At 41.2% G+C, this 26,817-nt stretch overlaps 1 protein-coding gene across 2 annotated transcripts; it reads right to left on the bottom strand.

Annotated features, from left to right (window-relative positions):
- Window positions 1-180: 180 nt before the first annotated feature.
- Window positions 181-25,083, bottom strand: LOC119436121 (bifunctional polynucleotide phosphatase/kinase-like). Of its 2 annotated transcripts, XM_049660915.1 has the most exons (15): window positions 24,577-25,083; window positions 24,194-24,481; window positions 23,866-24,107; window positions 21,579-21,658; window positions 19,873-20,159; window positions 14,276-14,343; window positions 11,228-11,320; window positions 10,085-10,165; window positions 6,759-6,860; window positions 6,651-6,678; window positions 4,510-4,571; window positions 4,313-4,422; window positions 1,942-2,029; window positions 1,810-1,877; window positions 181-340 (listed from the first exon to the last, which is right to left on the bottom strand). In XM_049660915.1, exons 1-15 carry the CDS (start codon window positions 24,779-24,781, stop codon window positions 217-219), a joined length of 1,926 nt encoding a protein of 641 aa, XP_049516872.1. In that variant the 5' UTR covers window positions 24,782-25,083; the 3' UTR covers window positions 181-216. The 2 variants fall into 2 exon arrangements, with proteins under 2 accessions (XP_049516872.1, XP_037558806.1); XM_037702878.2 differs by lacking the exon at window positions 10,085-10,165 and having other exon boundaries at window positions 24,577-24,932.
- Between the last annotated feature and the right edge of the window lie 1,734 nt (window positions 25,084-26,817).

The following is a 26,817-nucleotide window of genomic DNA, read 5'->3' as shown; positions in this document are numbered from 1 at the left end:
GCACAACCAAAACATTAGCAGTTTCCTTTGTGGTAACTGTTCATTTTCATTCTGTGTCATATCATGCAACAGAGTTACTCTGGTGGGTAAAACCTCATCTGGGCCTTCAACACAGCTGATGTTTACAGAAGCCCAAACAGTCCAAAGGTCACTTTGAATGAACCACATTCAAAGAGGAAATAGCAGATCTCGCATGTTTATTCACTAACTGGAATGTTACTTGTCTTTGAGAAAGCATCTGTATAGCTTTTCATCTTCAGGTGCACCGAACTTGGGAACAAAGTTTATTTTTAATATGGCTGAGAATCCTTCAGACAATCTTGGCTCTTTGAACTTGGACCTGGAAAATGATTTAATGAAGCATGAGCACATTTCAACAAAATGTACTTGCTTATTGAAGGGCAAGCATCCATGAAGACAATATTATTGCAAATAATATTCATTATCTAAAACTACTGCATGCAATAGCTGAGAGACACTGGGTGTCTTAGCTAACATGATGCAAGTTAAAGAAAAAAAAAATCCTCTGGGCAGATGAAACCAGCTGTATGCTGTCGGCAGCCTCCTTAAAAAAGCCTCTGGTATGTAATGTTTTAATTATTTACTAGTGGTAGTAAATAATTAACATTTTAATGGCCTTATGGCCACAATGTAGGTTTGTCGAGCACATTTGAAAACATCACTTTCAATTGTTAGCGACATGCTACCTTTTGCACAACTTCTTTTTCTGCATTTAAAGGAAAGCAGCTGTGGCGTGCAAGCGGTGGGCTGCGGCAGCCTTTTAAAGGTGCTGAGGGCTTGCTTTGAAAAATGGAAAAAAAAAAAAAAAAAAAAAAGGAAACAGTAATGCGTTGCAAACAATTGAAAGGAATGTTTCCAATTGTGCTCTATGAATCTCTTATTGACACTGAGGCCATAAATTTAATCATAAAACGCTTCCTTAATTACTAAATACTCAATCATTAGGAAAACAAAAATACTGAAGACTTCTTCAGGAGGTTGCTAACAACATAGTTATTTTCATCTGCACAGAAGGCATTACCTTTTTTTTAAACTTACTCCATGTTGGCAGGGATAGCGGTTATATTGAATGGTTGTATAAAAGACAAAGACATTCCTCATTCCTTACATTTGCTCATTAATGACAGCAGGGTGCACAGTATGTGAACAATAGCCCTCTCTCTCTCAAAACACACATGTTGTATGGAGGTTTTATTTACGAGTGCTAATGAGGGAAGTGTGGGTAGCCAAATTAGTTGGCAGGTCTCGAGTGCAAGCAATGGTGTTCAACCAGGATTGCGGCTTGATTTTCTATGCGCTTGCACAGACATGATATATTCTAAATATATCTTTTGACAGAAAGAAAAAGAAAAAGAAGGGTGGTCCAGTCTGGCCTCAGTGACAAAACTGTGAATGAGATATGATACCCAGTGGTTTCTGCAAGGTTAGACTAAAAACCAATTAGCTCGGCATGTCAGGAACAATTCAGTTTAAAGTGCCAAGGCAGCACATGGGTTATGTACGAGAGACGCTGTAGTGCTGGGTTCTGGATTATTTGTGACCACTTGGGGCTCTTTAATGTGCACCCAAAGCATGGTACATAAGCATTTTTGCATTTTACCCTCATCAAGATGTGGTAACCATGACCAGAAATCAAACTCATGACCTTGTGTTCACTAGCAGAATGCCATAGCCAGTCACTCAGAATGGCATAGCCATAGTCAACCTGGCATTGATGGCTCGCCATGAACCACTGCGCTGGGTAGCCATGCCAGGAAAACACATTTCAATTATTTCAACAATACTTACCGATGGTTGTATAACACCATGTCTGTGACAGAAACATGGGGTTGTCCCTTCAGCTTAATCTCACGAAACTGTAATTGTGAACATGTCACAATGAAACATGGGTACAAAAGTTGAGAAAAGAACAGAACACACCTGGTTATTGTGCTTTGCTCTCTCCAGGGTGCAATCCATAACAAAACACCTGCATTCACAGCCGTGTTTCTTCGCAATGTCAATAAACCTGCAAAAGATTGTGTGAAAGCTATCATACTATAAAAACTGATACATTACTGTCTGTAAAAGTTTTTCAAGACACAGGAGGTGAAAAATACTTGCTAGTTGTTTAAGCATGCAATGTGGGATGAAGAGGTACACTGCACGATTTCTGGCTGCATGTTACCCGCTGTGGTTGCTCAGTGGCTATGGTGTTGGGCTGCTGAGCACAAGGTCGAGGGATTGAATCCCGGCCACGGCGGCCGCATTTCGATGGGGATGAAGTGCGAAAACGCCCGTGTACTTAGATTTAGGTGGAGGTTAAAGAACCCCAGGTGGTCCAAATTTCCGGAGTCCCCTATTACGGCGTGCCTCATAATCAGAGCGTGGTTTTGGCACGTAAAACCCCATAATTTAATTTTTCTGGCTGCATGTTGAAGTTACCAGGAAATTCAGTCATTTTTCAAATACTGTGTCGTAAACTTTTAACAGCGAAGCTGTTTAAGCCAGCCGTAATTTGTGCGTGTGCCATGAAATTATCATCATCAGCATTGGCTCGAGCGTCGTCGTCTTAATTTGTGCGTGTGGCACGAAACTGCCGCGCCGTAGCCATGGCAACCAGGCGACGCCACACAGACACGGCTCCACCGAGCTCCTGCGAGCTGTACGCTACTGCGCATGTACCACGATGTCATCCTGGCGTGTCTGCGCTCGCCGCCCAAGATAAATAAATAAATAAATAAATAAAACAAAATGAATATTCTTGGAAAGGCAGGATTCGAGCCTGGGTACCCACGGTCCAAAGGCAAGCGTCATAACCACTGCGCTACAGAAGGATTGCCTAATAGATGGAGTCTATCGGCAGCTGCCACCTGAAATGGCTGGTAGCTGGCTAACAGTTTAAAGGGACTGCTAACTGCCCATAATGTGTTGTGAGCATTGATGAAAATGCAATGGCCATGATTTATAGTGACAGAATCCAGCACGCTATACGCGATTTAAGAAAGTCTCAAAAACCTGTAAGTGGCGTGGCCTGGCGGTGTAATTTTGGTGCTCTGGATATAGTGTATGACATTACTGTACGTAAGTCGGCTGTTACTAAGTACAGCATACTTATTGCTTAAAATTGCAGTTTGTATATATTATTACACGCTTGCGCTTTTTCTATGCGTGTTACGAAGTAAAGAAAGTCCACGCTAACAAACGGTACACGCATCCCACAATTTATGGCAGCGCACATGTTGTTGCACGTGTAAAGTTTGCGAGCAAGTACCAAGAGTTGTGTGGTTCCCTGTGAGGTACAAAATGCAATTGACTAGTTCGTAAATGGGTGCCAGCGCTACAATATTAACACACACGTAGCTACAGCAACACGCTGAACCACGTATCACGTGAAAAAGCATTGGTTTGCTTTAGAGAACTTTGCTTGGCTAAAAAACACTCTTGACTGGTTAACAAGCAAAGTAGTAGGACAGGAAACCATGAAAACACGTGGCTGTTATTGCAGAAATAATTTTACACTTCGGAAAACATGAATGGCAGGAACATCAGCTTGGAAAAAAAAAAAAACTTTCTCCCAGCTATGGCCGCACTTGTCGTCTGCCTCCCACCAATGCCAGCATATAATCGCTATTGCGCTCGCCTGTCACCGTTTTCAGCATGCTTCCAGTGAACGACGACATCCTCACTGCAGATCGAAAAAATCTGATAAAAAATGTTCCACGGCATTTTCCACGTTACCACTTCATGATTAGACACTGACTTGTTAGTTTTCCATTTCACAAAAAAAAATGGTTACCATGAAAATTGGTTGTCGGTCCCCTTAATAATTGCCACAACGTGCCCTCTTCAATAAGAGGGGTAGCTATCTTTATGTCCCGTATGTTAGTTCCAAGCAACATGTATAACTACAAAACTTGGCTGAGACATCGAGAGCTCGATGGTCTACCCACAGTATGTGTATACTCACAAAGCTCAAAGGGTGATTCAAGGCCTCTTTAATAAATATACATCGTCACTGAACCCTTCAAGCCCAAAGAGGGTTTATTTATTTTTATTGTCATAAAGACTATTTAAAAGAGCAGTGATCCAAAGCATAAACTTTAATCTGAGTACTTAATCATATTTAGGTACATTTTAAAAACATTTATATTAACACACATTCCAAATACTGCTTTTAGTGTACATTGCAGTATGTATTTTAAGAGACCTAACGACGGTGTCAGGAGATTTTGATTGGAAAGGAGAGTAGATGAAAAATTTACTTAGCATTTATGATCTATTCGTTAATGCCATGTCACTATTTCTTTACCTTTTTCGGCTCTCAGGGTCCGGGTTAGTGTTGTCTACCACTGCACTCTGACCACGCCTTAGTGCTTTTTCACATTCCTCAATGCACTTCTGTGATGACTTCAACATATCCTGGAAACCCAAATAATACATATACATTAATGAGCAAGCAAGACTGCTTGTATAATGGGTACTAAAACTTACCACCTGCAAACTTACACGGTTAATATGAGCGTACTGCTTTGACACAAGGTACTCCTTTGCAAAGTGACTCTTACCAGCTGTTGAAGGAACACGATAACCATTACACACTGCACAAAAGCTACAAAGAATAGTTTTTATGCTGAGTATACATATTCATTCAGCCTTTATTTGAAGCAGGCCTGTCACACAATTACAATTTCTCCTGACACAGCTACGTTGTGCTACAGGAAAGTGTTGGTTGTTGCTGCTTATTAAATGATGAAAGCACAAGAAAATAGGCTACCAAAGAACTTGTCATCTCAATGTAGTATATAATAAATCTAAACAGAATACATTACAAAATTTTAAAGGAAAGAAAAGAAAAAGGAATAATATCTAAAATAAATTGTTTAAAATTCTGGGTTTTACATGCCAAAACCACAATTTCATCATGAGGCACGCCGAAGTGGGGGATTCTGCATTAATTTTGGCCACCTGGGGTTCTTCAATGTGCACCTAAATCTAACTGCACGAGCGTTCTTGCAATTCATTCACATTGCACTAAGGACACCGTGGCTGTAATCAAACCTGCAACCTTGAGCTTAGCAGTCATTAAGCTACCACAGCGGGTGAAATAAAAGATGACACATTCATAAAACACATCATAAGTGCATGAGTAGTTCATGTCAAATAAACAAACACTATGCACCTTGCACGGTGTAAAAGTAAATGCCACTAAGCCCAAAACACACAATTTAATGCAAATTTAATGTAGAATTTATCGCTAGTTCATGCACAGGAAGTGTTGGTTGCATAATTTATGTAGTTAGAAGGTCTTTGAAATATGATATCTGATAATATAGGACAAAAGGATGTTTACTGCAAGGCATTTGCATACATGTTTTAAGTATTAACATTAGCAAATACTACTTCGTCCTACACTCATACAATACAGGCCGCTCTTGTGAAATCATCTGCAAAGGGAGAATTCTCACTGAGCATCAGCACTTTTCTAAAATTAAAGAAAAAAATGTACTACTATTATACGAAACCCAGAATTTAACCTGAAAACTAAATCAGATTAGCAGAAAATGAACGTCTGCAGTGCTACACACAAACTTATATAAAAATAAATTTGCGTAGTCTACAATAACCACAATAAACCAACACTCCACATTTGGAATTTATTTTATAGCACTGAAGTATGAAGTATGTCATAAGCACAATAACAATGCTATTTTCAGCAACAAAGAAACCTAGTGAGCATAAAATGAGATCCCTAATGGTGCTTTTTGCAGAAAAATACTACTGTTCATGTTCTTTATTGGCACTAAAGATGCTACTAGAATTTAATACACTGCGAGTGATGTGCACTGATGGCATCTTCTATGGTAGCATTCCACGTACTACATCACATACTTGCGTGATATCAAAGATTTTTTCATGGATTTAGGATTTCCTGCAGAAACCTACAAAAGCTGCCAGGTTAAGTTTTTCATCATATTTAAATAACTGGAAGCTAACAAGCCTTGGTGAACCATGGCCTGTGTTAAAAGCCACATTGGAAATAGTGGTGTGAGCACCCACCTGTAACTTTTGCATTGCTTTCTCGCATACAGAACATCCATCCTTGGAAAAGGTTGCCTGTTAGTCATTTCAGACACATAACCTAGCAATCTAGCTTTCTCCATCATAGCCTACAGATAAGAAACCAAGGAGGAGCATTTGGAGCAACTAGGAAGACAAAATGTACAGAGGACAGCTGCCAGTGTATCCAACGAAAACAATTACCTCAATGGGTGAAAATGACTCGCCTAAATGATACCCTGATGGCAATGAATTGCGAAGGCACAAAGATTTCACTGCATTCAATGGCAATGAGAAAGACAACACCGATGATGACAACTGTGATACAAATAAGTTGCCAATGACTTATGATGCAAAAAATGGCAGTGCTAGCCATTTGTAAACAAAATCAGTAGTATCGCTACAAGGTTGCGCTGTTATGCACTATCTTTCAGAGTTGTCACGTGCAGCAACCAACGTCATACTTAGCAAATCTTTAAGTTTGGCCCTGCTTTGTAAGGACACTCTGTATGCAAGATGTGTCAGGCTTAGTGTCCACATCTCTAAATTTCTTACCAGCTTCAGCAAGGAAAAAAAAAGAATATACTTACATGCAGGATATCCAACAAGCACCACAACCTTTCAAGCAGAAGAAACGGAACAAACATTAGAAGGTATATTTTTATCACACATGAGCACTCTGACCTTGAAACACACACCTCAGTATGATCTGCTGGAAGGTCATCGCCATTGAAGAATTTGCTTTCACTTGGCTTTGTGGCTGCTATCACTTCAGCAAGTGGGAGATCTGGCACTTTGCGCTATAAACACCAGACAAAAAAATCAATAAATGTAGTGAAATGCTGTGACAAGTACTAATGGTATTATGATAACCAAGCAAAGGGTGCACAATAGTGGCTCAGTAGTAGTGGAATAGTTGTGTACAAGAGAATCTGGTCTGAACCCGATTTCTCCCTGAAAAGCCACCTTTAATAATTGCAGTCATCAAGAGGCACTGCTTCACAAGGAAGGCACTGGAATCTGTAAATCAAGGTATAGATCGCAAGTGTTCTTCAGTCACCTCTGAATTGTATACATGATGATTCATAATGGTATACTTCTGCTGCCATAATCATCGTTTGGTCAACATCAAGCTGCAGTACACTAAAGTAAGGGTCCTGGTAATAAGTGTTTAAAGTAATTATACCAGCCTTGGCCAGGGTTATCCTTCCATTGTTGCTACCGAATATTCTTGTGAAGTCATAGCAAAGTATCCTTGAAGAGTTTTGCTGAGACATGTACTCCGAATGAAATACAGTTAAACCTCGATATGAAGTTGGTAAAATCGGCAATTTGCTTCGTTACATTGAAATTTCGTTGTATTGAAATTAGAACCTCTATGCTAACAGGTACAGTTGGGAATCAATTTTTCTTACACAAAAAAGGGCCGCAAAACTTTCCAAATTATTGGCCGATCAAAAAAAAAAGCAAATTTGAATGAGAAAACAATTCATTTTGGTGAATGTGGGAGTTGGCGACGAATGATACGGTTTCATGCCACATCAATGACATCTTCACATCAGCGGTAGGAATTAAGCGAAGCCAGCCACACTTTAGCGTCCACTCCGCCTGCGTCCACTCCACCCCCGCGGCTGATAGTGTCATGAGGGGTAAGTTGGCCTGCATGTAGTTTTCTGGCGCAGCCGTGGTTGCGTGTGACTGTAAGCGTGGCTGAGCGCATACGCAGACATGCACCCTGATTTAGAGGTAATCTGCCGCGTGTGCAAAGAGTGGGCGTGCCAAGACGGCGTGGCATCATGTAAGCTGTCTTCCCGAGCGTTTAGTGCTGTAGGTTGCGCAATGTCGAGTTTTGGAGACCCGTTGAAGCGAGAGGCAAATGAAGCATTTGCTCCCCACTGCCGGCGCTTTTTATGATAGCATCTGGGCGATGCTATCATGAAAAGCGCCGGCAGCGGGGAGCGACTGAACAGCTGCGCATGTGCTCAGCTGTGCTTACAGCCATGTGCAGCCACAGCCATGCCAGAAAGCGAGACGCGCACACCTACCCCCCACTTCCCTGCCCCCTCACGTGCGCCTGATCGTGTTACAGCAGGGTCGCTCCGCTCCCTCTCTTTCCCTTTGCTCGCGCAGGAAGGCGGCATTTGTGAAACCACCATCTTTCTCGTCTTGTCTCCGCACGCTTTCACTCCCACCTGAATCACAGAGTGCACTTATCACACTTGGACTTTATACAGAACATGAAGCTGCTCCACTTTGGCGGTTGCTCTTGTCGCGCGGTGGGCAATTTGAGAGGTGCGCTCACAAGCAGCCACTTGTAATTAAATCATTTGATCATCTGCGTCCGCAGAAGTTTCTATTTATTGTCTCGGTATTTCTTTGCGGCGGCAGTGAAACTTTGTTATGTTGAAATCGCGTATAAACACACCTCGTTATATTGAGCTTCTAAATACATGGTGTTCTACGTAGGACATGAGGTTCATGAGGTTATGAAAAGTGAAATACTTTGATATATTGAGAATTTCGTTATATTGAAGTTTGTTATATCGAGGTTTAACTGTAGTACAACAAGATGAAATGTCTGCAACAAACATCAAAATAAGCAGATAAACTATCAGTCATCTTGTAGCTTTCCAGATAAAGCATTTCTTGAGTGCACAGTGACTAAAGCTGAGAAAACACAACCACTACTGAACTAAAAAAAAAAATTAAGTTATGGGGTTTTACGTGCCAAAACCACGATCTGATTATGAGGCACGCCGTAGTGGGGGACTCCGGAAATTTCGACCACCTGGGGTTCTTTAACGTGCACCTAAATCTAAGTACACAGGTAAAGTTTTCGCATTTCGCCCCCATCGAAATGCGTGGCCGGGATTCGATCCCGCACTACTGAACTCAATCCTGTGCTGCATACACTAAGAAAATTCAGCTGTAATGTGTTGCAGATGCAAAACTGTTGCAACTATGTTCAAGTATTGTTCTCCCAGTTAGGATGTGTAGAAAGGCTCAGCAGGTCTGCCACACACATGGAAACGCAGTGATGTTAATTTTAAATGGTGACGTATGTGAGCAATAATTAAGGAAAGAAAAGAAACAAAACATGTTCAATTGGAAAATCATTTTCCTGGCTCAAACTTTTTCTGACTTGTCCCCAAAAATAAAGCGCCTGCATACTTTGTCCAGCAAAAGACTAATGGCCTTTACTGTTAAATAATTTCATTGGTAAAAAATTCTGTAAAATAATAAAAAAAAACTCAAATGGCATCAAGAAAATTTCCGATTTATTCAATACTGGCTCCAATATGGCTACAAAGTTATTGACCACTTTTTACCCGCTTGGAAAATCTAATCCTTCAAAACTAAGGGCCCTTATTATACACATTGAATCATGCACACATAAAGACCACTACAACATTGCATCAACCCAGAACCATATTTTAGGACATAAATAAAGCATCAAAAAATAAAATTGATTAAATTCTCGGGTTTTACATGAAGAAACCACAATCTGATCAAGAAGCGTGCCGTAGTAGGGGATTCTGGATTAATTTTGACCAGCTGGGGTTCTTTAACATGCACCTAAATCTACGTACACAAGTGTTGTTGCATTTCGCCCCACATATAAATGCAGCCGCCGCAGCCGAGATCAAACCTGCGACCTCATGCTCAGCAGTGAAACACCACAGTCGCTACCGCGGCATAGCTACCACGGCAGTTACAACTAAATCGTCAGTACAGACTGAAGCTTCACTACAGAAATTGGTGTCAGGGTGCCAAATTGTACACAGGGTTCGTACAGGTTTCCAAGGCAAAAATTCAAGGATATTCCAGGACTTTCCAGGACCTGTCACAGGTTCTTCAAGGACTCAAAGCGGCATCCAAAGTAGGTTTTCCTTACTCTAACATTTCCAAAAATGACTAGTTTTATTGCAATTACAATAAATTACAATGACAAAAATTACACAATTAAAAAAAAATGTCTAGCCTTAATAATTTATCAAGATCACAACACAAAATGAACGCTTACAACAGCGGCTGAGATTTCTCCAGTATAGGATGGGTAAAGTACACCAAAATTATTCAAAACATTCAGCATAGGGTTAGTGCCCTAAAATAAAAAGAAATAAGTGTATATACAAATGATGTAAATAATGTCTAGCCTTGATCACTTTGCAAGTTCACAACAATGAATGTTTACAAAACACAATAAATGCTCCCAACAGCTACTCTCACTTCTTTAGTACTAACTGGGCAAGTTTACCGAACAATTCGAAACCATTCAGTGTAGTCTTGATATACATCCATTATATTATAACAAATAGATGTATATTGCAATTTGATAAAACATGTCTTGTCTTGATCATTTCTCAAGTGATGAATATTAAAGGTTAACACAATGAACACTCACAACAGCTGCTCAGGCTTCTGCAGTATTAGCTGGGTTGGTTCATCAAACATTTCCAGAACATTCAGCATACCATATTTTCCGGTGTATAAAACGCATTTTTTTTCTGAATTTTTCGTCGGTGCGTCTTGTAGAACAACCTATGTACGTTTTTTTTTTTTTTTTCGAAAAACAAAACTGCCGTCAAAATCGGATCCGATGTTATGGCCACGAAATGCACCGGTTGACTTAATTGCTATGGGTTCTGTGTGCGCTATCGAGGTGCCAGGTTCTCGTGATCAAGTTCCCGAGTGCCATGCAAGAAGGATGAAGCAGCAACGGAAGCGGCGGTAGGCCGACCATGAAGTCGTCACATCTGCAGATCGCTACAGATGCAGATCGCAGATTACGTTATAAGTAATCTATACTGTAAATGCTTTTTATGTGCGTGTGCCTGAGTGAGTTCACCTCCGACTCTTTAATTTAGCTAGTTTTAATTGTGTTTCGATGATCCAATTTCGGCTAATATGAATATTTTTCGTGACCCCGTGAGATTCGTATCATCGAGATTCCACTGTAGTCTCATGAATTGCAGCAGAGGCATGGCCATCTTGCAAAATTTAGTGCCTGCAGGTTACTCTGAAGTTTCAGCATAAAATGAAATTGTGAAAATCAAGGTGTTAAAAAATAGAGGTAAAAAAAATATATTTGCAGTGTGCAACAAAGACGCAACAACTAAAAATAGGAAACATGCTTTCTGGAATTCAGGCATATAGCAATACTCACCGGGTCAAATTGTGGAAGATCAAATTTAGCTGCACGACTCCTCAAAAAGAACTCTTCTGGAGTATAAAATGCAATTCCAATGTTGAGGGCAAACTGAAATGAATTACAATGGTATTGTGTCACCTTTTTCCTTTCCAAACATGTTGGAAATGTAATGTAATGTGGAAATAGCAAAACAGATGCAAGAGAGATAGATTGAGCTCTTTATTTAAGAGTAAAGAGGTTTGCCACCATAGAAGTGTTCATCTACATGCTACTCTGCAAGGGAGGGGGAAAGGGAAGAAATGCAATATGACAACAATAAGCAGGATGCATGCTGGTGCTCTGTTGTAAAAATAATCAATAACATAATTATGTTTGTATCTGGTGCATTTAAAAAACACATTTCTAAAATAAACGGGGGAAAAAAAAAGCAGACATCTCCAAAACTTTTGCGTCACCCTGATTTTGTGCAGCATTCCTTGTACAGTGTAAATGAAGTTGACTTTATTTTACAGGGATCTTGCTGGCCACTACAGGATCTTTTTAGCTCCATCTGCTGTGTCACTGCTGTGGCAACCAATTGCTGTGGCCAATAGTGCCACTATGAGATTGACTAAGCGTGAATGCAAAGCGTGAGCAATGGCTCACAGCAGCCACTCAATGCATGGTATGGCCCCCGATACAGTCATAGAAGAGTACAGAGGTGAAAGATGTTATTTGAAGCAAGCAGAAACAGAGAAAAGTTTATTAAGTGAAGCCAGCATTAAGAAGTTAAACAAGGGTGCATGAACAACAACAAAAACCAAAAGCGGTATAGGAATGAGGAAGAAGCATAAGCCACATCTCTGAGCAGATTGTTTGCATGTCACTGAGAATATTTCCTGCAACTTATACTGCTCAAAACATAACTATTGCTGTCATTGCTTTGCAATTTAGGTTGAAGAACTTTTAGATGAAAGAACATTACTGAAATAATATTTCACTACATGTCTATACAGATTTGAAGCCACACAGTTAAAAGGAAATCAAAATTATAGGGTCAAGGTCGCTGCCTTATTAACATGAACAATAAGTAAGCAAGGTTTTCTTAAGTTGCACCTTTTAATGCACATAGACTACTAATTCCGGCAAACAAATGGGTGTGTTCGAATAACAAACTGGGTGGTCTGATTACTATTTTTTGTTTTCAACAAAAATTCTATATGAGATAGGAAAATGTGCCTCATGAAACGAATCCACCGTGGTTCTGTGAAATAACATATAGGCTGTCTGCAAAAAAAAATGGTATATCACTGAAAGTAAGAAGTTGCTTTGTTGAGATTAGTAAATTTTGCAAATTTGAATGCTTATATGCAAGAACTAAAACATTGTACCAAGTAAGATTTAATGGTAATTGAAGACCAATTTTCCTAAATGCACACGTAAGCTCAGCTCTTTCTGATGCAAAATAAAATGGAAACAATGTACAATGTGACAAAGTTGGCTCCAGGAGAAAGCTTGTTTCAATTAGACGAGGTTGAGTGGCTTACTAGGATCACTTATACTCAAACACGAAAGTTTGATAGGTGTTTCCTCATATGTGCGTGATTATGGAAAAAGGTAAAACTATAGGCTCAAGAGTTATTTGTAAATTAAAGCCTAAGGAGGCCACAATTGACTGAATTGCAAAAACAAATTTTTTAGCTCAGCTCTGTTTGAATTGCATAAGGACAATACATAGGTTCAAATATATGGTTAGTTTTCCAACTTAAAAACAAAATGTTATGACATGTATTTGAAGTTCCTGAATTACCAGTGCTAAATCGGCATTGGTGGAATTTTCATAAAAATAGACGATTGTGTTTTTTTAATGGCACTAAAAAAAAACACAATCGTCTAAAAAAAACAATCGTCTATTTTTATGAAAATTCCACCAATGCCGATTTAGCACTGGTAATTCAGGAACTTCAAATACATGTTATAACATTTTGTTTTTAAATTGGAAAACTAACCATATATTTGAACCTATGTATTGTCCTTATGCAATTCAAACAAAGAGCTCAGTTTGCATATGCATGTACGAAAAGTGATTTTCAATTACCATAATAAATCTTACTTGATACAATGTTCTCATTCTTGTGACATCCTCCAGAAACCCAAAGGCAGCTCAAGGGCATACAGTTTTTCAAGTCAGTTCCTATTATTGACTGGTATGTTAAAATGCAAAAAACACATTATTTATTTAATGTTTTTAACACATTGTTTATTTAACTAATGATATTAGTTTCTAAAAGCAGCATCTCAATGTACATGCATAATGTAACTGTCTCCTCATGTTTACTACAGTAAAACCCCATTTCGTTCGACTAAATATGCAGATAAAGACGTAACATTGTGTAGTAGGTTGCCATGTTGACGCTGCCTCCTGGATATTCATGTCATCTCGCGGTATTCAGAATGGACTTCATGGGCGCTTTTTGTTGCCTGTGATGACACAGCAGTCGAGATTAATGTCAATTTTCTTAAACACGAACGGCACAAATCTGATTAAACCACTTCCTAACACTTTCTCAGGCATTGGCTTCACATTCAAGATGAATATTTACGTAATAGTTTCCGAGTTAACTTTGAAAATGTTTGAAGGCAATGTGTAATCTAATGTACAAGAAGTCGCTGGAGAATATAAGCCTGCAAATTTGCAAAATTTCCTAATCTCAACAAAGCAACTTTTCACTTTCAGTGATGTACCATTATTTTTACAGCAAAGCTATGTGGTATTTCACAAGACTGAGGTGGATTGCTTTCGTAACACACAAAAACAAGATAGTAATCGGACCACTCAGTTCGTGTTTATCTGAACATACCCAAATGTTAGAAAGCCAAGGCTCTGAGCAAATGATGTGCATAATAGATTTAAAACTTAACAATTAGTGCAAGTGAAGAAGCAGAGTGTAATAAAGCATAAATGAAGAAATCCTCAGAAAGGGAGCCAAGAAAAACAAAGGCAGTCACACTCAAGGCTATGAATAAGAATGCTTCTGGAAATAAACATATTATCCACTTCGATAGTTAAGTACTGCTACAAACCAGTCTGTCTGAACATGAAAAATCTTTTTTGCGTTTAGGTTCCCAGTTTGCCGGTCTCCCTGCAGCATCTGCACAACAGACAAATTATGACAGATTGAAAAAAGCAATAATAATAATAAACACATTTACACCACTATAATTGACCTCGAATCAAGCAGGGACATGTACTATGTGCTGTTTCTGCCATAACACAGATCAATATATTTGAATACTAATGGGCCTCTAATAATGGATGTGCAGTAGCACAGAGTTAAGCCCACAGCAAATTCATGACTAGCCTATACATTGACTCACAATAATCTGACACTCGAGTGGATGGTACGAGACATGCTCAGATGCTTGGGACTGCACTGATAAAAAATGTACAACCTTTAGGGTGTAATCTTGTCCCACAATGACAATCATCAACTCAAGTACATTTCCTTTAAGCACTGTACACCCAGCACTTTACAGTAAAAAATGTCATGCACATCTTGGCATGCCATAGCATTCCTGACAAGAAGGTAGCAGGTACAGTGAAAGGTCACTGAAATTATTTTTGGCCAACAAAAGATAACCACCTAGAGTACCTCTCGTAGAATGCTTTCTCATAAGAATTTTATGACAGTGTGCTATATTATAAGAGTACAACTGGATATACATTACAGTTCTCTCAAACTGTGGTTATGAGTTGAGGTGTTCCACCTCAACTCATGTTTGGTTAGGCCAAGGCTATGTCCCACCTCCTAGGGCACAACATTGTGTAGTGACACAAATGTCGCCTACTTTGGAATGATTTGAACTGAGTGTGTTCCCACATCTCTTTCTGATGCAGTTTTTCTGATTACTGTGGTGATGGTAGCCTTAAGATGAAGTTGATATGCAGCGCTGCACTACTTCATCAGTGTGCACTAACTGGAATTTACTCCCTATACAACCGTATAGTGTTAAAATCATGAGTGCTGGTTTACCAGTGTTCTCTAGGTATTGGCAACTCCAGAATCCATTAATTGTGCTGGTAACACTGTCCAAATAAACAAAGATGGCTACGACATCCAGGTTCACGGAGGCTCTTTTGCTTGGTGCTTTCTCAAGCTTCTCATTTGTGGCGTAAATCGAGGTGTTTTGTAGAAGCCGAAAGGGTCCTTGCTGCCGATTAGATTGTTTTGATCGGTCTCAAGGATTTAAGCGATGAAACTGTGGAAATAATTGCACTGTGCGTGCAAACATCCGCCCTGCCTAGTGAGCCGCATCAGTCTTCTTTACGGACAAAGAGTCTTTCAAGTGAGCCAGAGGTTAAAAAGTGAAGTGTTTGTGCATAGCGGGCCTCCGAAAGGTGCAAGACCTTGTTCGTTGCATTGCTCCACTGCTATCGGTAAAATACTTGACTGTTTTCGACCTTCATAAAGCAACTCCACACTGCAACTCGTGTTGCAGTATATCACATAGCATCCCACAATTTATAGGCAGTAACCTCGGTTGTGCATTCAGAAGTTAAATATGGATATTGTACACTGATAAAATGAGGCTGTTACTGTTTACCTGGTCAACATGTCTTGGGATAAAAACAAATGAGAGTTCAGTTTGTGAGTCGGGGTGCACCTTTTTCTTTATGGTCAACTGATCCGTTTGATAAGGTAGTCTGCACGTGATGCACACAGTACGCAAGTTCGAGGTAGGGTCCAGGCTTAGGAACATAGCTGACACTCGTAGGAATTCTCAAACCCCGGTGAAACGTGAGAAGTAAATAACAACCAATTGGACCAAGTTGCATTTCTTCAAACAGGTTTCTGAAATTTAGCTTTTTTTTTTGGGGGGGGGGGGGGGGGGGAGGGGCAATGTCACTTGTATTAGTGTAAATGCATGACTTGAAAATCAATCAAACCAGTTGCGATGGAATTCAGCTGTGTGCACAGAGTTGGAAAGCAAACTAGCGGCGCTGTGGCCCGGTTGAATGCTCCAAATCTGGAACGGGCGCTGTTTGCAGTTGCTTCTAAATTTCTTGCGAGCAAATAAACTGACAACTCACCGCGCTGAATAAGAAACGGCATCCTCTGCATACACCGCTAAACTAAAGCATGCTATCAAAACGATATGTTGCCTCGTGGCATAACAAGTGTCATGATCAACTTCAGACCTTCCGAGCTAGTTATCGTTCCTGCTACCAGTGCCTGCGGACAGTAGTACACTGGCGAAAATATTCCCAATTCTTAAGGCATTAGAAACACTAATGCCATGGACAGAAGACTAAACTAACAAAAGCAAATGAAGCTTAAGCATACATCAATAATTTAATAAAGTGCCTACCTAAACAAGGTACACTCTGCTATTTGAAACGCCAGCAACATAATATAATGCAACAATGTAATATAATACATAAAAAGAAAGCAATGTTCTACTCGCCGGGAATAAAGTAATCCTGAGTAAAGTGTTTCAAACAAACCAGCATAGTATCAGTCACCTTTTCTCAATGTGTAAAATTCTTATCGATGTCGGTCTCCGATGCGCATCGTCTGCTTCCTTAGGGAAACGATGAAATCATACATCGATGTCTTTCCACCGCAATGACACGCATAATAGTACACAGCAAAATTCTTTCGACACCCTTTTTTTTTTCGTTTTCGGGCTTGTGCGCGTCTGCACCACAGCGATTTGAGAACTACAGGCAATGTTGCAGCGCACACTGTAATGTGAAAACCTGAGGCTGAACCTAGATCGGCTGGTTCTCGGCACAATTGCTCGGGGGCTAGCATTTAGTTAGTCATGAATAGCATTTGCACCATTCATGTTTCTACCCTCCATGTCTCAGTGGCAGCTATCGCCACTACACTATTGTAAACCCTTTCTTAATGCCGTCTCACACATTTAACAAAGAGCCCAGCTTTTCCGATGGGACTCTTCCTTTTATTCCTTTCCTTGCAGGCATGCACAAATTGACACGTGTAGAAAACAGCTGCAGCAGATGATCCTCGTTCTCAGGTCGAATGGCATGCACCACTGGTTTGAAGAAACGACAGTGTTTGTAGCATTTGTGTTTTTAATATTACAGGTACACAACTTGCTTTGTATATATAGTACACTATTTAAATGAAGCTTAGTGGAGCGATATGCTTGAACTATTCCCAATGACCGTAACATGGGAAGCCAATGAGATTACTTGCCCGAGTGATATCACTCACCCATTCTGCTTAGAATGAGGAGAGGGGGTAAAAATTTGGGAAGGGATGGCACTTTGAATGGCAGGGATGTGAGGTCTTAAAAATTTTTTTTTAATTACAGGGTTCCCACAGGACATTTAAAGTTGGCCGTTAACGTTCACAAGGACCTTTCCTACCGTATTAACGTTTGTGGACAACCAGCAAAATCAGTTCATGGTTCCTTCAAATAAAGGAAATGCTCATGAGACTGATGATTATTGTTGGGGGACAAATTTAAACCCTAAAGGATGTACTTTTTTACAGTGCGAGCTCGAGCGAGTTCAATGCTGAGCAGATGAAAATTTGAAGCACAATAAAAAGAGGGGAGGCAGGGAAACTGTGGCACATGAACATGCAAATCTGTACAAATGTACTCTTGTTTGACTGGCAACAGTTGTAGCTTCTGGTCCTGTGCCACATTATTGTGCAGAGTGTAGTATTGCATGCTCAATGCTGCCAGTCTATCACTAATGGAAGTCAATACCTCACACTCGCCAGGTACTTTAAATCTTCATGCAAGAATCTTTTCAAGAACTTAGGCACAGCTCTTCCACACTGTCCAGCCTTTTTTGTTGAGGTAGGGTTATAAGAGTACGTGGACTGAAATCCACTTGAAATTGAATATTATTTTTTGGTGCAAAAAAAGACACACAAGAAGGACACACACAAAAATCACCATTACCAAGTGATTTAACAATCGCAGGAACAAATACATCAGAAGGCAAAATTTTCTGCATGCATGCAACAATATGAGACGCATCTGTTGTGACAATATGCATTTTCTTTACTTCTATCAAGTTAGCAAGTGATCCCCAAATGCTACCTGTGTGGAATATAAGGCAATAGATGTATCAATAACACTTGCTGGTCCTCTCTTCCTGATGATATGCTTCCATAAGGTCGTGTGCTGTTTGGTCAACACTTTTGCCCAGAATCTTCACACACAAAAAGCATGGGTCACACAAGCAGATTTTCCAGTATGCATTAATATGCCCATGCATTTTATTTAAACTGTTGCCAAGTTGTTGAGGGAGGAGAAAACTACAGGGACAACCACCTGCTTCGAGTTATGGCTAATACAGCACAAACACGGTACCGCCTCAGATCTAGTGGCATCTTCTAATTTCCATCTGGTTTACCAGCCCTTGTAGAGTTACACTTCACCTTTCAGAGAAGAGATCCAGCCATGGCATGCATGACTAACTGAGAGAAGCCCATTTTTAAAAGATAATTTACTTGATACAAAAAACTAGCCTGCATCATGTGAACACATGAGTTCCATAGTGCCAACTCAATGCAAAGTGAAGCAATGTCATGTTTCACACCTCTGAGTGTGCCAAGTCATATTGGAGCAATTTTTAGCATGCACTGAATACACAAAGCACACATGATGAAGTAAATGCTTGAGGTTAAGATCTTAAAAACTGCAATGAATTGTTAATTTGGAAGCTCATGGCTACAGTAGGACCTCACTACGTTCCCGTTTGTTACATTTTCCTGGCTCTTATGCTCCGATAAATCAGTCCCATTTAATTCCCATAGGGTTTGATAGATCTGAAGTATTAACTTCCCATCTGCTCTTTCCCTTCACAATTGTGTTGAAAAACTGCAATGACACACGGCTCAAGCGGCATCGTCCGTCAGTGGCGCTTACGCTAACCGCCAGTGACCTTCGATATTTTGTGCAGTTACTTCCATATACACAACTGCGCGGAAACTGAAAAAGACCTGCAAGTGCTTGAAAAGAGGCTGTTATTCTTACTGAAGATTCGACACAAGTGCCAGATGGAAATCACAAGCTTCATTGAATGTGATTCAAGGATACGATTGCTAAAAAAAAAAAGAAGTGTTTAACGTCCAATCTAACAACCGAGCAGCAATAGCAAGCTTTACTTAGCGGGTTTTCAATAGTTTGTTGGCTTTCTGTACAACTTCAAGTAATGTTTTGTATGAAGATAGCTTTTTGCCTCATTTTTTTACTGCCGCTAGCGGTATATAGTGTTATGTTTTCCCGAATCATGCATTTTTTCCCATGATCCCTAAAGAAACTGTAAATCTACTGTAAACGACAGGTTTTGTCCATATCACCTGAAATCTGCGAAATACAAAGTGTCAGTATCATAGAATGGCAACGTGCACCAATACTCTTAATGAATTTAAATATGGCCAACCTATCTAAAAGTGGCATAGCCAGGAATGCTATTCAGGGAGGGGGGGGGGGGGGGGGGAGCGGTGGCTGCATCCTGCTCTTTCCTTGCTTGGTGTCTGTTTTTAGTGCCTTTTTCAAAATGAATCCGTTCCAATTTACCTAGCTTACAGTCATACTGCAATAATGCTTAGCAGGCCAGACTAACTTGCCCAAGAACAAGTCCCTGTGAAATTTCTTATAAGACTACTGACACCATGTGTAAGTACACTCACCTCCAACATAAAAGGACTCCTTCAAATTAATGGGGATACCTCCATTTCCATGAGACTCCAGGTGCTGCCATATTCCTGGTGCTGGTTTGCGATAGAAGCCGTGGCCAATAGACACATACACTTGGGCTGGCACAGCCAACATCATTAAGACACGCTCCACCTTGCTCTTGAAGTCAACTTCATGGCTGTGGCTCTTGGCAAGACCCCTCTGATTGGTAATGATAACAATCTTGTAACCCTCTTTTACAAGGCTATGTAGGCGTGCCTCAGTTTCTGACAGCAGTATCCTGAAAGATAAAGTTGAGAATTTGATCTCTGTATATACTGCAGTTTTTCCATGAAAAACAAGTAAGTCTAAGAATGCTTCACACATCATAATGAATTTCCTGATATTAAAGGAAATAATCATTTCATATGAAACTGACATGACCTTTAGCACAGGAACCCAGTACCCCTAGCCAAAGTTTAAAAAAGAACCCTTGTATCTCAAAATGTATTCCGCTTTCATGTCACTGAGATTATACTGCACTGGACTTATTTTCCTGAACTGCATGCACTGTGAGCTGTTGAAAATGTCACGTTACTCAGTAGTATGCAGCCATGGCATGATTGTGCATGCCCGCCAGGGTAGCCATATATCAAGGGCACTCGAGTGTGAAAGAAATATTGTTCATGTCTTAAAAATAAAGAAAATTAGCTTAGCATTCTGTGCAACTGTGTGCACAGAATGCTAAGCTATCTTCAAAAAGACCCTCGAATACAGAAGTGGTGAAAAAAAAAATTAAATTATGGGGTTTTACGTGCCAAAACCAGTTCTCATTATGAGGCATGCCGTAGTGGGGGACTCCGGAAATTTGGACCACCTGGGGTTCTTTAACATCCACCTAAATCTAAGTACATGGGTGTTTTTGCATTTCGCCCCCATCGAAATGCGGCCGCCGTGGCCGGGATTCGATCCCGCGACCTCGTGCTCAGCAGCCCAACACCATAGCCACTGAGCAACCACGGCAGGTACAGAAGTGGTGAAATAGTCAGGAGTGTGACTCACCAAAAATAAGAAGTAAAATAAAATTTATGTTTCAGGACCTATATGAGCCTTTTGCTAAAGTAAAGGGCTTCGGCATATGACTGGTAGATTGTACATATACTGATATGAGCAGAAAATGGGTTGTTAGCTATACTTGTTTTGTGATGATAGTTACCGACTGCCAGTCTATGGTGTTACCTGTGTTTGCACAGTTCAGCTAAGGAGTTAGAAGCCATATCCCCTTTGGACACATCATTCTGATGGTGCCCTAGTTGTTTTATATTGACGGATTTGGTAGGTCATACAAAGTGATGCATGGCATTGAAGCAGCTTAACGCAGTCATTGACTCAGGGCTGAACAGTCTATGTGATCTTTGAAGAAGATGTCGCCTCTGCAATAAAGGACAGATCTGTATATGTCTCTTACTGCACAGCAGGAACACCCAATATTACCCACTGGAAGTGCACACACAGTGCACGTAAAAAAAAAAGGGGGGGGGGGGAAGAAAGGGATCAACTTGCAACACCATCTTTAGCAACAATGTTTCGCCTTTTTTACATGCTTACACATGCAGCTTGAAGGGGAAAACAAGAAAAGAACATAAAAAATAAGAAAATAGAAAAAAGTTTGTGCATGAATCTGAGAGAGAGAAAGAGAGGGCAAAAGAAGGGACCTTACCGCCAATCAGAAGAGTTAACAGGAAATACCTTGCCAGACTTCGTAGTGATTAGAGTTCCATCAAGGTCGAATGCAGCAATCTAGATAGATGAAAGAATCACTTAAAACCTTACTAGTCCATTCATAACAGCAGATATTGCATGAGATAATGGCAAAAACACATACATGACATGTCTGTGGGCCCCTACACACTATAGAATTGACTTTATACTCGACAAGCCATAAGTGTCCATGTCTTTTCAGTTAACCCTATAGGTCTTTCTTTTGTTGATTTTTTTCTCTTCTTTTTGGTAATGCAAACAGTGAATGGATAATTTGTAGGAGTGTTAGAACAATATAAATTTTGTAATTGAACTGAATAAGTATATATGGGACAAACCAACTTCATATACCGAATTGAATACCAAATACGTTCTCGTTTCTCAATGAGGTTAAAGGTAAAGTCTGTGTGGAGTCCATCTAGTAAAAAAAGAGATTTGAATATGGCAAATCGGTTGTGTGGAAGTCCGTGAGGTGGTGGAAGGTTCATGAAAGGGAAAAAATTGTCATCCATCTGAGAGTAGCATGAAGCTACAAAGGAAGCCCATTCAGGTTTCTTAGAAAGAAAGGTTTAAAACTGAAGACAGATTCGTCCTGGTCTGAGGATCGAACCCAGGACCAATGCCTTTCTAGCACAAGAGTGAATCAATTAACAACTTGAAGCGCAGGGTCAGTGAATATGGAAAATGAGTTCTGTGGAAATCCGCAAGATGGAGGAAGTTCCGTGAAAGGTAATTATTGTCTTCCAGCTCCGTGCTACTCTTGGGTGGATGACAATTTTTCTCTTTCAGCAGAGGCTTAATTACATTATTAGACACATGCCTGTAACGCTGCTCACAAGTGGGCATCCAGTCAATTGAGTAGCTTGAAAATTATGTCTTTCAGCTATCTGGTGCATCACGGCAATGACTAATGAAACAAGAGAACAGCTGTATTTGTTGGAGGAGCCAAGTGTAATCTAGTAGCACAAACTACTAGTCTAAGGGTGTTTGCACGAAGATATTCCAAGAACACCTAAAAACACTTCATAAAAAGTAATCAATTACCACATAGTGTGCAATACACAACAGTAAATTTTTGGAGTTATTTCGAACAGTAAGAAATTCATAATAATCAGTTGTTATACAACACTAAGACTCACTCTGTCTGGAGATGTCAGTATATAGAGCAACCCCACCCTCTCCCCTTCGATTTCTGTAATTCAAATAGAAGCTGTTATAAACCTTAGGCAGACCATATCACATTAACCATAATACTAAGTCTCTACCATTACAAATATATTAAATTTGAAGTACACAATGTGGTCTTGTTTCCAATGTGCAGAGCAGGCATTCACATGTAATACAGCACTGAAGTGCAGACAGTGAGGATGAATGTGCTATGGCAAAAAACCCTTGGCAGTCCATGGTCACTAGTTGGGGTTGTGTCAAAGGCCTGTTCCTGTTATTTTTACTGGGTCTTCCTCAAAGACAATCCTTATGGCATTGGAGGAATGACTGCTTAGCAAAAATTTTGCCATTGAAATGTACACTGATCTCCAGCTATTCTCTTGCTTTATAGTTTCACAGCCATGCCAAGCAGCCTCCTTAAAGCTGGACTGAGGTGCCCATTCACATATATTAGTGCACAATTCTCATGCTTAATGTCGCCATTGGAGTTTCGAGTTTGTTTTGCCTTCCTTGAGTATCATATGTCACGCTTATCAGAGGACTTGAGCTGCACAATTTTATTTTTTGGAGGGCTAGGTTCATTGTTTGTATCCCGAATTTTACCAAGAATGATCTCAACATTCTCAAAATATTCTTCCCGATCTTGAATAATGTTCTGTGTGAACATCGACACTTCATAGGCTCTTCGTTTAATTTAAAAAACAGTTGCCCTGAATCATGCATTAGAAATTCATAAACGAAAAGAATATTTCTATAGAGTGTTCAATCATTACTGCTAGCGTAGCCATTTTATAACAAAGTGTGCAGTCATTAAGAATAACCCTAACATTAATTATAAATCGTGTTGAGCTTTGCTTAGTTGATGTGTTCTTTGCTTGGTTGGTGCGCTTATAAAATAAAATAAGTATGCCAAATGTGATGAAATTGAATGGTTTGTGTTGATTAGCCAGACATTTCATACAGAAGAAAACTCCCACGTATTGCATTTTCAAGGGCCGCTACGTATTTCCAAAGTGGGTGTTTACAGTACGTAAGGGCGCTCGGTGTTACGCAAATTACACCATGTCATTTTTACTTACCTTTGGCTTGTGTTCAAGTCTTTCTGAATTAAACAGCAAAACATGATCCTCTGTCAAGTCGGTCCATCCACTCTTGCTTTGGTGCGCTCCAGGATTTGCACGATGACGAGAAACCACAGTTTCACTTTGTTGCGTCAACCTATTGGTGTGACGCTCTTTGTGGCTATTCTGCATGTGCTTCAACTTGCGGGAAACTTCTTCCACATACTCGTCATGTTCATCATGCGCGTCGGATGAGGCATCTACATAACATAACATACATGAGGAATAACGATTACATATAATTACACACAGGTAAGGAAGTTACGTAACGGCAGCTTCCACGTACGTTTCTTCGATAGTGGCATGTCTTCGTCATCAGATTTACGCTTCAAGTGGTGTTTTCCGTCACAACTGGGAAAATCGACTGCAGCAGCCGATGAAGGTATGTCAAGACCTGAAGACTTCTCGAACACAACCACGTAAGGCAGGGCTTCCGCAAGCAACTCGAATTCATCACCGTCAGACACAGTCACCGTCTCCCCGACTGCAAGACGCCTACCCGACACCTGGCATGAATTTTCTCCAAGCTGCGTAAGCTGAATGGTGCCGTTGTTGAAATCCGCTCGTAGTCTCGCTGCAATCGAGAAACGCAAAGCTGTATTTCCTCGTGCGCAAGTAATAATCTCTTCCTGTTGCACTTTTTTGTGAGAACATCCTCAACACGCTCACCTTGACATCTAGAGCACCGCTTGTTCCGAATTTGAGTGCTGCGGCTTCTGCCGACAACTGTGTCTTGGTTATGTGGCAGGTCAATGTCAGGCAAGGATGACTTGCTCCGAAGTCTACAATATGAGTAACGCATGGTTAGAATTGTTCGAATGAAAGCAAGCGCACTTTTTCGCGGCCGCGCCGTGCGCGTCGAGTATAGCCGCATCAACGTATACCGGCAGCACGGGGGGCGCGGGTTCTGTGGCCACCCTAGACCCTAGTACGGGAAGCTGCACCGTAGCCTGCGTGTCTAGGAAGAACGCGCTCGTTCATGAAAATCGACGCACACCTCTCCCCACCAAAGCAATGATTCATTTCGCTCGATTTTTTTATGTTCGCGTAACGTAGGCGGAGCACAGCCTGGTCTGCTTGGTCCAATATGCGCGAAAAAGAAAGGAATCAATAATTACATTCAGCTTATATCGTATTACGAGTGCGAGTTCCGTGCGCAACAATGTAGCTGCTGCCTACAAACAAAAAAAAAACTGAACGAACGTGCAAGTCGGCCTGCATGGAATTTTTGCTTGTAACGGTAGTCGCGCGCGTCGTAGTTGCCATGGCCACCCGAGCTGATTTACCTTTACCTTACCTTTAGCGTCTGCCACTGCCAATATGACGGAAAACCCACTACAGCATGCTCCGGGGAGAGAGAGAATAAAACATTTATTATTGAAAATAGCCGTTTTGTGGTCGGGCCTCCTAGTCCGGAAGACCATTGGCTGTTGCCGCCGTCCGGGCTCGGTTGACCAGGGCCTGTTGCTGTTCTGGGTCCGAGCTGGACAAGGTCGCCTCCCACTCGACAATCGTCGGATTATGATTGGCCGATATTTGCGGATTCTGTTGGCACGCCCAGACCCTGTGGTATAACGTGGCCGTCTGGGGACAGAATTTGCATTGCGGATTGTATGTCATAGAATCTATCTTTGATAATACATAAGGATTTGGAAAGGACAATGTTTGTAAGCGTCTCTATGCTACCAGCGTTGCCTTATCTAATTTGGGATCAGGCGGGGGTAAATAAAGTGCGTCTACTCAGCCGGAGGTGTTGCAGGATCTCAGAATATGAAAGAAGGGGCTGAGGATCGTCCTGGTTAGCGAGAAGTTGTGCTGTGGAGGAATTGGCGGAGCCCCAGTGTAGAAGATCTCGGGTGGAGGCATGAGCAATCTCATTGCCTCGAACTCCTGCGTGCCCTGGTACCCACAGCAGCTGTTTCCACTGACCCTCTTGACGATTGGCCGCAGCCTGTTGCAGTATTGAGTGGCCGACTTGACCTCTTGCGAAATTGCGATACGCCGCCTGGGAATCTGTGAGGACAAAGGTGGCTCTTGGATTACGCATGGCTAAGGCTATACCGGCCTCTTCCATGGCTGTGATGTCTATTCCGGTGGCCGAGATGCAGTCTACCACCTGTCCCCTGTGTACAACGGTTGCCGTGGAGCGGTTGTGCAGGGGGGTCCGGTGGCATCTACAAAGAAGGCACCTGCGTGATCCGAATACTTGTCGTAGGCTTTGGCTCTGGCAGCTCTCCTGTTTTCGTGGTGGACGGGGTGCATATTACGTGGCAACGGGCGAGTGACGATATCCTGCTGCCATTCTGATGGTAGTGATCGCTTGCTGGCGACCCGAGTGGGTGGATTGATGCCCAGTGCTTCTAGCGTGGTGCAACCTGCTTTGGTGCGTGTGAGCCGAATGACTTGGTTCATGTAATGAGCTTGGAAGAGTTCCGACGATGTATTATTGATGCCCATTTCAAGGAGCCTGTCATTCATGGCCCATGGTGGTAGAGTGAGGGCTTTCCGATATGCAAGTCGGAGTAGACGGTCCAGTTTGAGTTCGTCCTTTTTGAGAACGCGCAGGTACGGGAAGCTGTAAGTGACATGACTGATCACAAAGGCCTGTACGAGACGCAAAGACCTGTACGACTGATCACAAAGGCCTGTACGAGTCCTGTACGCCTGTATGCTCCGGGGAGTCGTTGACAAGCCTTGGGCCGTATTCTGAAACGTTCCACTTCGGTGATATTTCTTTTTCGCTTTCAGGCGCGCGATGATTGGCTGTTTTAGCAAAATTGGATGAGCTGCTGGTTGAGCCCGAGGTCATTCGATTTTGCTCAACCAGCCAATCAGCGCGCGCCTGAAAGCGAAAAAGAAATATCGCCGAAGTGGAACGTTTCAGAATACGGCCTAAGCGCATTTACAAAC

This window comes from Dermacentor silvarum, chromosome 1 (assembly GCF_013339745.2).
Source record: "Dermacentor silvarum isolate Dsil-2018 chromosome 1, BIME_Dsil_1.4, whole genome shotgun sequence".
NCBI lineage: Eukaryota > Metazoa > Arthropoda > Arachnida > Ixodida > Ixodidae > Dermacentor > Dermacentor silvarum.
This window is presented reverse-complemented; position numbering and strand designations above follow the sequence as displayed.